This window comes from Urocampus carinirostris, chromosome 18 (assembly GCF_059441175.1).
Source record: "Urocampus carinirostris isolate Australia breed hairy pipefish chromosome 18, RoL_Ucar_1.0, whole genome shotgun sequence".
NCBI lineage: Eukaryota > Metazoa > Chordata > Actinopteri > Syngnathiformes > Syngnathidae > Urocampus > Urocampus carinirostris.
In genome coordinates this window covers 24560737-24575733 of record NC_142366.1, presented here as the reverse complement: position 1 = coordinate 24575733, position 14997 = coordinate 24560737, and the positions used below count along the sequence as shown (strand labels likewise).

The 14997-nt window shown below is 41.5% G+C and overlaps 1 protein-coding gene across 5 annotated transcripts in view; it reads right to left on the bottom strand.

Moving 5' to 3' along the window:
- Positions 1-14997, bottom strand: part of kcnh2b (potassium voltage-gated channel, subfamily H (eag-related), member 2b) — a 225370-nt gene that overhangs the window by 28856 nt on the left and 181517 nt on the right. For all 5 annotated transcript variants that reach the window (XM_088322152.1, XM_088322155.1, XM_088322154.1 and 2 more), the window contains 2 exons: positions 3651-3830; positions 2120-2223 (listed from right to left, as the gene is read on the bottom strand). In XM_088322152.1, the coding sequence (XP_088178278.1) occupies positions 2120-2223; positions 3651-3830 (284 nt within the window). The remainder of the gene's footprint in view (positions 1-2119; positions 2224-3650; positions 3831-14997) is intronic.

Sequence of the window (14997 nt, the reverse complement as noted above, 5' to 3'; positions counted from 1 at the left end):
ACTTGTGCCCAACTATCCAGAACATTGGGAACATGACACGCTGTCGGGTCACTGTGTCATTTTCATTTCCAGCACCATGTTTTTTTGTGTTTATTTCTGATTGTTACTTTGCTCCATGTATTTTATAGATCCAGTTTTGGTCTTTATTTCCTGTTTGGAAAAGCCGTTTGCTTTGTAACCACTTGTTTGTTTGGTACTTTGATCTTGGTTTTGATCATAAATACTATCCATCTGTTTGAGCACCCCTGCTCCAGTTCCTGCCTCCCCTCCATGGGTCCGTCGTCCTCCAAAATGGTAACAATTAGAGCACAATACAAAATGTTTTGCGTGCCCCCGAAAAAATCTTTGCGAGTGTATGGCGAGTTGCATCTCTAAAATGCCTGTCTGCTATCGGTCGACGTGATCGAAAATGCTGGTCTGCTATTGATGTGAGTCACGGCATCGTGAAAACACAGATATGCTAATGTTAAAACATTTTCCCATAATGCCCTTATATGTCTCTTCATTCAAATCAGGATCCTGTGAGTCAAGGAGACACTACTTTGCTACTCTTTGTACTGGATGCATTTTCTATGGGTCAGAGGTTGAAGGGATGTTAAAAAGAGAAGAACAAATATGAGAACCGTGAAAAGAAAGCTAGCGATCATTAATAAATTTGATATTCTTCCCCAACCGCCGCAGGTTCTGATAGGCTCCCTGTCACTATTTGAACCCAGTCCTGTCAAACCCCTGTTGTCAGTCCTTCTGCTAATCTCTGTGTATACTAGGGAAGCCTTTTTCAACCCTGACTCACGCCTGTCCCGTTTTTTGCTCCTGTTTGTCGACCTGTTTTGATCCCGACCACGTCTGCTCTTTCGTCCTGACCCACCACCCGTTTTTGATTTGGACCACGTCTGCTCTCCTGTCCCGGCTTACAACTCGCTTCTGACCCTGACCACGTTTTTCCTCTCCTGTCCCGTCTAAATGTGAATTTCTTTTAGGGGATGAATAAAGTATCTATCTATCTATCTATCTATCTATCTACCGACCGGTTTTCCGCCCCTGACACCGCCATCGCTCGCTACAGAAGATCCACTTCCGTGTTTGGATCACAATCCAAGTACGAGAGCGACTTGCTTCCCCCGTCCAGCGAACACCGCATCGTGGACGCGGCCCTTCCTCTCTCTTTCAGTAAAACTTGTGGTAAACGTCACGCAAGTGGGTCCTGTTTCCGTTATGGTCCCGACAACCAAAGGTTAGTAAAATTTCATGTTTCCTTTTATATGCAAGTTTACGTATAATGTTATTTAATCATATAAATGTATATTACACAAAAGTAGTATATATCATATTATTTCATCATGCTTTCATCTAGGGTTCAAAAGTCATTCGTTTATTACCATAGGTTTCTATCCCCCGCTAAATGGAAATATTTGTGATCCCCACTTAAAGAACGGATTAATGTCATATTCCAGGGATCCTACTGTTGTCAAGACCAGAACGGAGACAGGACCCACTTGCGTTACGTTTGTCTCAGTTTTATTGGAAGAAAGGAAAGGGTTTCCCTCACGATCCGGTGAACGCTGGGCGCGGGAAGCAGGTCGCTCTGAACGCGGAAGTGGGACTTCCGTGGCGAGCGATGGCGGTGTCGGGAACGGGAAAACGGGTCAGTAGCCGGGTCAGGAGAGCAAAAACGTGGTCGGAAACGAGTCGTAAGCCAGGAGAGGAGAGTAGATGTGATCTGGGACAAAAAGAGGTCGAAAGTCAGGATGGGAGAGTAGATCAAAAATGGGTTGTAAGCTGGGATGGGAGAGTAGACGTGGTCAGGATCAAAAACGGGTCAAAACCGGGGGACAGAGAGGAGCAAAAACAGGTGGGAGTCAGGGGCGAAAAAAGCTCGCCTAGTGTTAACTGAGGTTCGCAGACGGACCGACAAAAGGGGACAGATAGGAGTGGGTTTAAATAGGGACAGGGAGCCAATCAGAGGTTGCGGCAGTTGGGGCCAAATGAGCGGGCACAGGTGCTTCGCATCAGGAATCATGACAAGTGTATTCTATTGAAAATCCCCAATGACTGCTTGTAAAGAAATGCCAAGTTTCTTCTGTTGAGCCACGCAAATGTAAATTGAAGAAAGCCTCACCTGAAGTTGATGAGGATGTCAATGATGAACATGATGTCCACGATAAGGTCCACCACATTGAGAGGAGAGCAGGAATAGCCGCAACGCTGCATGGCTTCTTCTTCCTGCCATCAAAAGAGGATATAATAAGACGAGGGGCTTAAATTAGAAAAATGATGAGCGGGACTAATTCGTTCAGTGGAAGAACATCAGAAACGGGCAGGTCCATCAATTTCGAGAAGACGGCAATCGACCGTATAGCCGTTTTCGCCATCGTCAATTATTCAAAGCATTCTAATCATCAAACAGTCATTGGTAGATGTCCCTGTCCTATTAAGCTGTTTAATAATAGGCCTTCATTAAAATGTCCCGCCTAGGATCTTTAGCTATCTAACAACGTGCCTGATGTCAAATAAAAACACTCAAGTCTAATGATTAATATGAATGATTAAAAATGTACCTGACAAGTATATGACAAAATGAAGTCTGTTATATTATCTTCCCCGATATTTGGAAACTCGACAGATATCGGTATCAGCATTTTTAGTCATTCGACGGCCTATTATCTAGGCTCAGATACAGAGGAGCCTGTCTTTCCCCCACTCCCTTTATCATGCCTTCTGTCCTACACACTACCCAATCCGCGCTTTCTACTTGAATAAGCGACAGGCGGCGGAGATATACTGAAGCAGGAAGAATAACGTTAGAGCGGAGTATATAAAGGCAGCTCTGCTAAGCCCTGCGACCCAACATGCCTTTGAATCAAAACTGCTGATAATATCTATATTTTGAAAAGTCCATGGTAGGAAAGTGTGTGTGTGATTAAGAGATATAGTGAAAAGTGTAGATAACTTGTCTTAGGTAAGCTGATATATTAGCTCTTATCATAACATGAGTGTGTGTTTGTGAAGCGGAGGGCTGAGTGATGAGCTGTTACCATAACATGAGTTGGTCAATCCTGCTCTAAAACAGAAGAGCCCACTCTTCTTAAATCGGAAGTTCCGTATAAATGTTAATGCACTTATTTTTAATTCATTTTAAGTCGTGCTGGGGTTATTGACATTTTTTATTTATTCATTGTAAAAAGTTTCAGGTAGCTATTTGAGTTTTTATGTATCTTTATAGGAGTTGCTGTTCAGCCCGATTGTATTTCCTGCACTGATTTAACATTAGTCACGTTAGTTGGTTTGAAATTCGAATTGTCTGGAAAAAAGTTAAGGGAGATATTTAAGTTTTGATGTACTTTTCTACAAGGCCTAGTTTTATTTCCTGCATGGTTAGTTTTTGCTTTAAGTTAAAGGTTAGTGTTAAAATTATATTTGTAAAAGAGAGCTATACGTTGTATTTGAGTTTACAACAAATATGTTTCTTTTTGCATTATTAAAACAAATTTTTAATAATTTTTAAGCTTTTACAGAAAATGAATATGGGCTACAAATATCAGTTATCGGCCTCCTCTTAACATTAACAATCGGTATGGGCCCTGAAAAACCCATATCGGTCAACCCTTAGTTATTACCAAACAGATAAAAAGTCAAAACTCATCAATCACCATTTCATTGAGGAGAAACGCCGCCGAGTAGGGAGTGAGAATGGCGGTATAGATGACCAGCAGCAGGATAAGCCAATCCCAGACCGCCTTGAAGGGACTGTAGTGCAAAACCGTCCAACTGTGGATGCGAGGAGCTTGCAGTTTGTACTCCGGCAACACGTCTGCACCCAGGGACAGCACCTGGGACCAAAAGGAAGAAAAGACCGTTCCGATAAAAAACTCACACCGGGAATTGCGGGTATTACCGTGCAAGAGTTGGAATTGATTCCGCCATCTGCCACGGAATTCCCCTCGCCTTATGCCTTTACTTAATAGAATCAAACAACGAAATGCAAGATGGTGCCTGGGGACGGAGGAATACGGAACACCAGAATGCATTTCTGATAGTGGTCTTGCGTATGTCAGCCCATTGAGCGGGGAATAGAAAACACACAAACAAACAATTACGCTTTCCGGTCGATCCCGGGGGATTGTTGTTCTGCTCGTGATGTGAGTAGGCTACAAGGAAATGTACGAGTAGTGCCATGAACAAATACGAGATTCGTACACCTTTTTCATGGGCAAATTCAAGCACTTTCAAGGCCAATTTTTCGCCCAGTGCCTTCAAAGAAAGAAATCCAGTGTTGAACAAAACCTTTCTTTTTGGGGGGGAGCCAAACGAGCCCACTTTTCTCAGTGAGCCGAGCCAAAAGAGACAGCTTTCTAAATAGAGACGCCCTCTTGGGTGCGACCAGTAGAGAGCAATGACGCTGTCGTGGAATAATGAAGTCAGAGCTCATCGACATAATGAGGACACATTTGTTTAGACAGGAAATTCCAGTTTTGTTGACTTTCCATGCACTTTCTGTTTTAAGTTCATTTAAGTCATGTGAGTTGTGTTGACATTTTAATTTAATTTATTTATTTGTAAAAACAAAAACAAAATTCAGGGAGCTATTTATTTTTTCTTGTACCTTTATGTGAGTTGCAGCCAATCCAAACTTTATATCCTGCACAGTTAGTTTTTGGTTTGAGTGAAAGACTAGTCACGTTAGTAGTGTTGAAATTCTCATTTCTTTACTGTCATATGTTTTAGAGAGCTGTTATAAGTGTGACTGAATTTGTGATTTCTTTCTTTTTCATTATTAAAAATGTCTCACACCAGGTTTAAGCTTGTACAGCAAATTAATTTTGGCTCCAGATATCGGTTATCGGCCTCCTCTTAATATCAATAATTGGTATCGGCCCTGAAAAATCGGTGGATCCCTAATACAAATGCATGGTGTATTTACATGGATACTTCGTTAACAAATAAGAGTTTTGAAAGGATTTCAACCCTGCTCTCCTTTTTAGTCAGACACAATAAAAATATGTTTTGATGCGGTGCGGTAGTTGAATAATAATTGAGGAATAATACCCAAGAATTTGAGGAGACTAATTCAATTAAGCGTCAGTTAAAAAAGAAGCAGTTTCCTGGCAACTCATTCCATTACGATTGACAGGGACGGCATTTACATAATTTATGGATGGATCCATTGTTTTTTTTTTCTTTGAGATGGCGGAATAAAGCATCTGTTGTTATCATTTTGCATTAGGTCTCATTTAGTAATTGAAGACAACGTTTGTTCAGACCAAAAAAAAAAAAAAAAAAAAAAAAGAGGATTGCACTCAAGCGCGGTACATTTCATGTCGACATCTTGAAAAAAGGATGAGGAGCGGAGTGAGCCACCAGTTCTTATCTGTTGTGCTATTGTCGCCTACGGGCTTTTATGAAACATGAGTTGGGACGGCAGTAGAAAGGAAATAAGAAGACGTAGAAAGTTAATGGCAGTAAACAGCTCCAAAAGAATATATTTGAAATAAAAGAAAACAATCTTTATTTGACCACGGTTTCTAATGAGAACCCAGCAAAAAATAAGATAAAAAAGAAAACAGTCGAAAATGTGATTGATGTTACTGTATATAAGTATTGTTTTTGTCACGGTTGCCATGGTGCTCAATTGGCCCCGCCGCGTGGCTCAAGCTGCGGCTCGTTAACAGATTGGCTTTATGTCTATTGAAGCTCAGTGGTCTCAAACTTCCCTTGTCAGCCCGTCAATGAACTTCTGCCCCGCAAGACGTGGGTTTTGACTCGGTCCTGTTTTCCTGTCCGGTATTGTTCCCGAATATTTTGTCCTGTTTAATATCGGTTTTCAGTTTAGTTTCTGTCTGTGTTTGTCCTGTTTATTATTTTCTCCAGTTTTCGTTCCAGTCTAGTTTGTCCTGTTTATTTTCAATATCCTGATTCATTATCTATCCTGTCTGTCCTGTCCGGTATCGACCCCATCTGTCCGATATCAACTCGGGCGATTGGAATCGATCTCGTGCATGACTCCCCATTTCCTGTATAGTAAAAAGCTTGTGTGAGAACGTCACGCGTTTGGGTCCTGATCCTGTTCTGCTTCTTGAGAGTTTTCCTTGTTTGACCACATTTTAACATATTTTTCTGTTAAAAAAAAATGCCTGCAGCGCAAATAGTCAAGTTAAAATAGTTGGTTGGTTGGATCCCTTCACCACACGGGTGGTAGGAACGCCATTTCCTGAGGTGTGCCTTGGGAAAGTACAACATGGTGGCGCCCATCCCTCTCCAGGCAAAAATGTTTCCACCCAGTCTCGAACCGGAGACCTTGCGAGTGCTAGGCGAATGTGCTCACCCCAAAAATAAGAAAAAAAAAGCAGTCATGTTAGCAAGTAAAATAAAGTCACATGACTTGCTAACCATTTCACCATTATACTTGTACATGTTACTTTTTACTTTTAGGATTTATTTTATTGGTAAATAAATAAAAAGGTACTAAAATGAATAAAATGATCTACCATTGGCCCATGAAATCATTTTATTTTTATGGCTGTACTATATTTAGAAAAAAAGGCAAAAATAAGAAAAAAGAACTCGTGAAAATGTTGTGAAAGTGTCGTCTCTGCGTATATTTTGGGGCGACGCCCGACGACGTCCTCACCAAAACTAGTTTGTGCTGTGCAACAAAAAACGAGTGCTAAAAAGCACAAGGAAGCATACAACCTACACAGAATCAGTTTGACCAAATCAGATATTTTGGTTTTTGCTTTCTAGCCAAGGCTTTCACAGGTTTTTTTTTTGTTTGTTTTTGGGGGAAGTTACCTGTAGCAGCAAGATGGCAGACACATATGATCGCTCCTTCTCAGTGACGCTCATGTTATGTAAGAAAAAAACACACTTTTTTGACTCACAACTATTCAAAAACGCATGTTCATGTGATAGATGGTGTCATGATTACCAATGCGAATCACCTGTGGCCGCTCCTTTGGCGCCAACTGCCTCCGACTCTGATTGGCTCCCCGTCTCTATCCAAACCCTATCCTATCTGTCTCCATTTGTCAGTCCGTCAGCGAACATCAGAACACTAGGCAAGCCTTTTTCGACCCTGACTCCCAGCTGTTTTTTCTCCCATATGTCCCTCTGCTTCCACCCGTTTATGATCCTGACCACGTCGACTCTCCCGTCCCGGCTTTTGACCTCTTTTTGTCCCAGACCACGTCTACTCTCCTTTCCTGGCTTATGACTCACTTTCCATTACGTTTTTGCTTTCCTGTCCCAGCTACAGACCCGTTTTTCTGTTCAACACTGCTCGCCACGGAAGATCCACTTTTGTGTTCGGATGACAAGCCAAGTACGAGAGCGGACACCTTTCCTTTAATAAAACTTGTGAGAAACGTAACCCAATTGGGTCCTGTGTCCGTTCTGGTCCTGACAGATGCTTTCTTTTTGCTTATTTTTTAAATCAATAATTTTCTTTTGTTTTTCAATTATATTTTTTACCACTAGAAGAAGCTAAATATTACCCACTGTTCCTTTAAACTGGCCTCAAACATGCTTATCGTATCAGCCATGTTTTAATAAAACATGAGGTTGACCCAATGTGTTCAAAACAAACCCCATGAAGCGTGATTAAACCCGAACACAAACCGAGAATAAATGTAAAGCGCCAATAAGCCGACATCTGTTGACTTTTCACCCCTTTATCAATTCATGAGTTTTCTTTTAACGGCAGCCAATTCACCCACAGACCTGAAAAGCTTCTGCCGACGCGGTCGATACTTGGAAAATAGCAACTCATCCATCATTTATCCTCAGTCGGTCAAACAGCACCGCCTACGCTCGGGATGACCAAATTTCAGGTCGCGCGAGAAAGACATGAAATATTCAGCGGCCGTCAAATTCCATTTCTACTGTAAACACGGCAGTCTTTGAATATGAGTTTGGGAGCAAATTCCGTTCGTATGTTTGATATCTCTTCAATAATGCATTGTTGGCTCATATATCTCTTAGGTCCGAGGTGGGGGAGCATCGGCGCACGAGTGTCAGATCGTATTTAGCTGAAGTCTTGACGGATTTAAGCGAGCGTTATAGACTTTCATGCAAAAGCATTTAGTTTACCATTATCAGAAAAATATAAACTAGCTTATTGCTAAAGGGTCCATAAAAGAGTATGCTACCCTCAGGGTTGGGTAGGGTTACTTTAACTTGATTACTTTTAATTACTTTTGGATGACTCCAATACCAAAAATGCTCAAATAATACTCTCTCTTTTTCTCTTTCTTTGTTCCTTTTGGTCTCTTTCTCTCTGTCTTTTTACCTTGTTTTGTGCTCTCTTCATTTTTTCCCTTTACTCTCTTTCTCTCCCTTCTCCTCTTTTTCTCTCTTTCATTTTCTATTTGGATTTCATTCTTTTGCGCTCTCTCTCTCTTTCACTCTCTCTCTCTTTCACTCTCTCTCTCTTCCACCCCTTTTCTCCCACTCTCTCTCTCTCTTTCACTCTCTCTCTCTTCCACTCTCTCTCTCTTTCACTCTCTCTGTCTGTCACTCTCTCTCTCTTCCACTCTCTCTGTCTCTGTCACTCTCTCTCTCTCTTCCACTCTCTCTGTCTCTGTCTCTCTCTGTCTCTCTCTAGGCATGTATCTCTCTCTCTCTAGGCATTTATCTCTCTCACTCTCTCTCACTCTCTCTCACTCTCTCTCTCTCTCTACCTTTCTCTCCCTATCTTTCTCTTATTTCTTTCTCTCTTTTTTTTCTTTCTCTCTAATCTACTAAACCGGCCCCGGAGAGAATGTTTGTTCTATCGTGTGGCCCCCGAGCTTAGATGAGTTTGACACCCCTGATTTAAATACTCTATATCAACACGTTATATTGGGTATTTATGTATTCGTTTTCTTTTCTTATTATTTTATTTTCAACACAAGGATACTGCTGGAAGTGGGAATTTCCCTACAGGGATGAATAAATTATCTATCTATTTAATCCACGGCAGGTCTCTTATTCGCTCTTCCGAATGTTTTTTCCATTCAATCGACTCGTTTACATATCCCGGGATCTCTTTTCCCTGACCTAATATTTCCCCCCGCCCCCCACCGAGCAGAGGCCCTTCCGTCGACAATAGCTAGGTTTGAAATATTAACAAGGAATATGCGTCGCCGAGCCGCCGACATTGTTCGGATGCTGCTGACACTCCGGCGCTTAATCCGCCCGACGGAGAGACCTCCGAGTCTTGAATTTCTAATCTCTGGAGGATAAAATGAGTCGAGGGGTGGTCTTAAACCTCCCCGGAAAGCAGTCCCACCAAAACCCTTGAAGAGGATTTCGATGCACGTTGATGATCGACTATTAAGGTCGTAGTTGTTAGTTGGCGCGGTACACTCGGTGTAATATTGATGAGGCTTGATGACATGCAGCCGCGGCTGGATATCACGGGGAGGGGGCTTTTAACGGGAGCGGCGTGTGATCGGGGGGATGCCGTCATGCATTAAGATTCCAAAGATGGAATCAGGCCAATAGGGCGACGCCCACACCGGAACGTACGCTTTCAAGGACCCTCAGAAGAAGAAATCCGGTGCCGATCAAGTCAAGTCATGTTTATTTGTTTGGCCCTTAATCACAAGGAGTCTCAAAGGGCTGCACAGATCAAAGACTATTGCAAACTACAGACAATTATGACAGCATCCCCTCATCTAAAACCTACATGAGGGCAAGGAGAAACTCAATAATCTCAAGTCAAGTCAAATCATGTTTATTTGTTTGGCCCTTAATCACAAAGTCCCAAAAGGCTGCACAGATCAAAGACTATTGCAAACTACAGGCTAATATGACACCATCCCCTGATCGAAAACCTACATGAGGGCAAGGAAAAACTCAAAATCAGTCAATTCATGTTTATTTGTTTGGCCCTTAATCACAAAGAGTCTCAAAGGGCTGCACAGACCACAGATTATTGCAAACTACAGACTATTATGACACCATCCCCTCATCTAAAACCTACATGAGGGCAAGGAAAAACTCAAAAACCTCAAGTCAAGTCATGTTTCTTTGTGATGGCCTTTATCACAAAGAGTCTCAAAGGGCTGCACAGACCACAGAGTATTGCAAATCACAGACTATTATCACCCCATCCCCTCATCTAAAACCTACATGAGAGCAAGGAAAAACTCAAAATCAGTCAAGTCATGTTTCTTTGTGATGCTCTTAATCACAAAGAGTCGAAAAAGGCTTGCCTAGTACACACTGAGGTTCGCAGACGGACCGACAACAGGTGATTGACAGGACTGAGATGAAATAGCGAATAGCAATCAGAACCCGCGGCGGGTGAAAAGAACATTTTGATGTTGATGACTTTGATGACAATCTTGCTGCTAGCACATACTTTGCTGTTCCTATTTATGATCTATCGACTTTTTGTGTCAATGGGCTGTTATAAACTGACATGAATTCTGCCATACCTGCTCCTATCTATGACCGACGATCTTTTTGTGTCAATGGACTGATGTGAATTGTGTTTTGTGTAAATTGGTGAATACAGAATTATAGATGTTTTTGTTTTGTTTTGCATTTTATTATTTATTGATAGCATTAAAAGTGTAATTTTTATTTCATTTTTCGGCATTCTCAGGAATTTCATCTTGTCTGACTTTAAATCTGTTCAGTGTGCATGTTACAATTTTTGGGGGAGATCTGTAAATATCTAAATGTATATTTCATGTGTTTTTAAGGGATCCGCCTGCCAAACATGAAAAAACTAATTACAAAATAATTTGGTGCATCGTGTTTTATAATTATTGATAATATATCATTAAAAAACAAAACAATATGAGGAGCCGTTTGGGAGTCTTCTCAGTGAGCCGAGCCAAAAAAAGCCAGATTTCTAAATAGAGCTGTCCTCTTGGATGTGACACTTCAGATGACAACACCATAATGATAAGCCGACAGAGCATGCATGTCAGCGTCATTTTCACACGCTTTTTTTTTTAATTTTCCTGCATTTATTGCGTGGTCTATCGAGTCAAACTGCCAAGAAACATGGCAATGGCAAAAATATTAAGCATTTTCAAGCACTCTACCTACAACTCAAGCATTTTCCTGACCTTGAAAACACAACCGTGAAATTCAATTATTTTCCAGTATTTCAAGCACCCGGACAAACCTTGTTTAAATAAAACAGTTTTACAGTACGATCATGCTTATCAGGCACTTTCAACCTTTACAAGTCCTTCGTATAAAAAAAATAAACGCCATTTCTCAAACAGACAAAATCATACAATCTTTGGAATATCAATCCTATCAGACAACGGTGCAATTTCCATAATGCCGATTGAGCGAGTGAGCGTGAGTCATGGCAAAACGGGCTATTCGATAAAAATCTGCTCACACACATCAGTCTTAGCGATAAATTTCAAGTCAGAAACCAGTGGAGTGGCTTGATCTGCTATTACAATCTGCAAGACAGGTTTTCAATCATGATCACACTTTTACAGTACAGAAACGTGCGCAGAGGGGGAGTATTGCAAAAGGCATCAAAATAATATTGTCAAAATGTATTGCAAAAACAAAATACCTAATAAAAATAATAAATGCTGTATACTGAACACAATGCACGCTATGTTGATATCAATGACAATAAAGACAATTCAATTCCGTGAACCAGCAATAACTCAAGTACGAAGTAGCAAGGGGTCTATTTATACAGATTTTTACGATGGGTACTCACTTATCTCAAGAATTATCGGGTTATGTGAAGAGAACCAATTAATATGTAAGTAACATGACAAGTTATGAAGTTATTGTCATGATTACTGATGTAAAGCACCTGTGCCTGCTCCTTTGGTATCAAATGCCTCGGACCCTGTCACTTTTTAAACCCCGTCTTCCTATCCGGTTGTCAGTCCGTCTGCGAACCTCAGCTTACGCTAGAAAAGCTTTTCGACCCTGACTCTCTCCTGTTCTGGCTCCCGTCCGTTTCCCGGCTTCGACCCATTTTCTGATCACGACCACGATTTTTTGCTCCCCTGTCCCGGCTACTGACCTGTTTTTTTCTGCTCTCGACATCGCCATCGCTCGCCACGGAAATACCGCTTCCGTGTCTGAGCAACCTGCTCCCGGCGGCCAGCGATCTCTGGATCGCGTGTAAAATCCTTTCCCTTCTTCGTCCTGACAGTTATATGTTATAAACTTCATGACTATTTAAATCTAGCCTTAAAACACACTTACATGTATATTCTATAGCTTATGAATGACCTATATTTCACATGTTTTGTTTGTTAATGCTACATCCATTGCAACCTGGTCATCCTTTTATATTATACTTTATATTTTATTTGGAATTCTATTGTTTGTTGATGCAACATCCATTGCGGTCTGGTCATCCTGGATGACCTCATGTGCCGTCCCTTCTCAAGGTTTCTTCATTTTCCTCATGTTGAGGTTTATTGAGTTTTTCCTTGCCCTCACGTAGGTTTTAGATCAGGGGATGGTGTCATAATAGTCTGTGGTTTGCAATAATCTGTGGTCTGTGCAGCCCTTTGAGACTCCTTGTGATTAAGGGCGTCACAAATAAACATGGCTTGACTTGAGGTTTTTGAATTTTCCCTTGCTCTCATGTAGGTTTTAGATCAGGAGATGGTGTCATAATCGTTGCTGGTTTGCAATCATCTGTGGTCTGTGCAGCCCTTTGAGACTCCGTGTGATTAAGGGCGAAACAAATAAACATGGCTTGACTTGAATTGAGGTTTTTGAGTTTTCCCTTGCCCTCATGTAGGTTTTAGATCAGGGGATGGTGTCATAATAATCTGTGGTTTGCAATCATTTGTGGTCTGTGCAGCCCTTTGAGACTCTTTGTGATTATGGGCCAAACAAATAAACAGGACTTGACAGGATTTCAAATCTACAGTGTAAAAAATGAACAAAAGCAAACAATAACAAACTTACTGTTCTGTTATGTCACAATAAAGAAGAAAAATACTAATAATGGATTCCCAAATTGAAATCAAATGTTTTACTCCCTGATCTCAATCTCTTGGTTTTTAATCCCAGCGACTCAAATTGTTAATTCCCAATTTTCGAAGCCTTAATCCACCCATTTGTTTTAGCGTCTGCCAAAACAGGAACAACACAAACATTTACTCTCAACGACATCGTATCATCTCACGTCGGAAAGTTTTCCGACCAATTTCCTTAGCTCCGCATACAAATGCCTTCCTCCACAATACCTTTTTCTATTTTTGTGCCGAGAGAAAAAAAAAAAAAGAAAAGAAAAATGTCGCCCTCTAACAGTTGGGTGACAGACACACGGCGCATATTATGTCTTCCCGGAGGATTTCTGCATCTAAACCGAGCTCAGCTGAGTCAGGAAAGCGTGCAGAGGCTGAGTGTCATTTGAAAAAAGGGAAAAAAAAACTTTGCAAGCCATGAACACACCCCCATTAGTTTAGCCGAGGTGTGGGAAAACTATGGCCCAGGGGCCACCAACGCCCCGACAGGCTATTTTAATCTGGCTCCTCAAAGGAAAATCTTAAAAAAGATCATGTGTATAGATATATGTGTTGATTTGGTCCCACTTGTTCCCAGTTTCCCTTTCATGTGTCACCCCTCCATCAACATATAAGGCGCACCTGATTATAAGGCAGACCCTCAAAACATTCCTTTAATATGTTTTTGTTTGAAATATACGGTACATCGCAGTATGAAAACAAATATAACTGTCACAGACCAGGAACGGAGACGGGACCCAATAGCATTGGTTTTACTCAGTTTTTATCAAGAGAGCAGGGCTTGCATTCACCATCCGATGATTGTCAGTAGCAGATAGCAGGAACACGGAAGTGGCACTTCCGTGTCGAGCGGGGATAGTCGTTGGCAGCGAGAAAAACAGGTCGATGGCCAGGACAGAGGAGCAAAAACAGAAACGGTCCAGAAAAAAGGTCGGCAACAGGGCAAGATAATGTCGTAGAGTACAAAAGCTTGCCTATCTGAGAGCATAGGTTCGAAGACGGTCTGACGGGTTCCTTCCGGAAGACAAGAGTTTAAAAAGAGTCAGGGAGCCAATCAGCGACCAGGGCTGTTGGCGCCAACGGGGCAGTCGCGGGTGCCCCGAATCAGTAATTATGACAAGAACTAGAAAACGTTCTTCTTTCTGTGTTTATACTTCATACGTAATGCTTATTATACTCACTGTGTGAAGGCTAAACACAAACAAGACACTATGCAAATAAGAACAGTACTGCGCCCTAGTGTAGTGGAGGTGCAATTGCATTTAAGTCTGGGAAAGTTAAAAAAAAAAGAAACCTGCCTGCCTCACCTTTTGAGAACCACTGGTTTTGCCTAAGCCTTAGCAGATATACTAAACATACAAAGAATCGGTAAACAAATAGAGCAAAATAAATCAAAAATCCAGAAGTGAATTTCACTTCTAAATCTCTATAAGCACAGAACAACAGAGGTAAACAAACATTTTCAATGACCCAACAGCTATAAAAGAGGATACACATTGTTTGTATGCTAACACTGCAAAAGTATATTAAGTAAAACAGAAAAATAAACACAAAATGGTTCCGAGCGGTATCACATTTTTTCCACTAGCGCATTTCTCGTTTTAAGTCTTATTTATGTATCCTAATATTTAATAACATGGCGGTGTCCTATTTCGGGGTTTGCCAAAACGCTTGCGTAACTTTAAACAGAAAGCAGGTAGATTTAAAGCTGAGGGGGCTTTCAGGTGTCATCCAGGAACCCTTCTGAAAGCTGCGTGGGAGGAACAGAAGAGAAGAGCGAGAAAACGGCAGAGAATAGAAGCCAAAACGGGAGGTAGGAAACACGAGTCGGCATCGCGACCGCAAACTCGAGCGCGTACCGGGAGAATAAACATGCTGCTTTTTGACGGATGATCCTTGACTCCCGTCGTCTCGCAGACGGGAAACTTCGACCTTACTGTCCGTTTTAAACGATTCGTGTCTTCAAACGTGAGTTATTATATAGTGAAGGACACAGAAATGTGGATCAGTTATTATCAGGGTTCGTACACCTTTT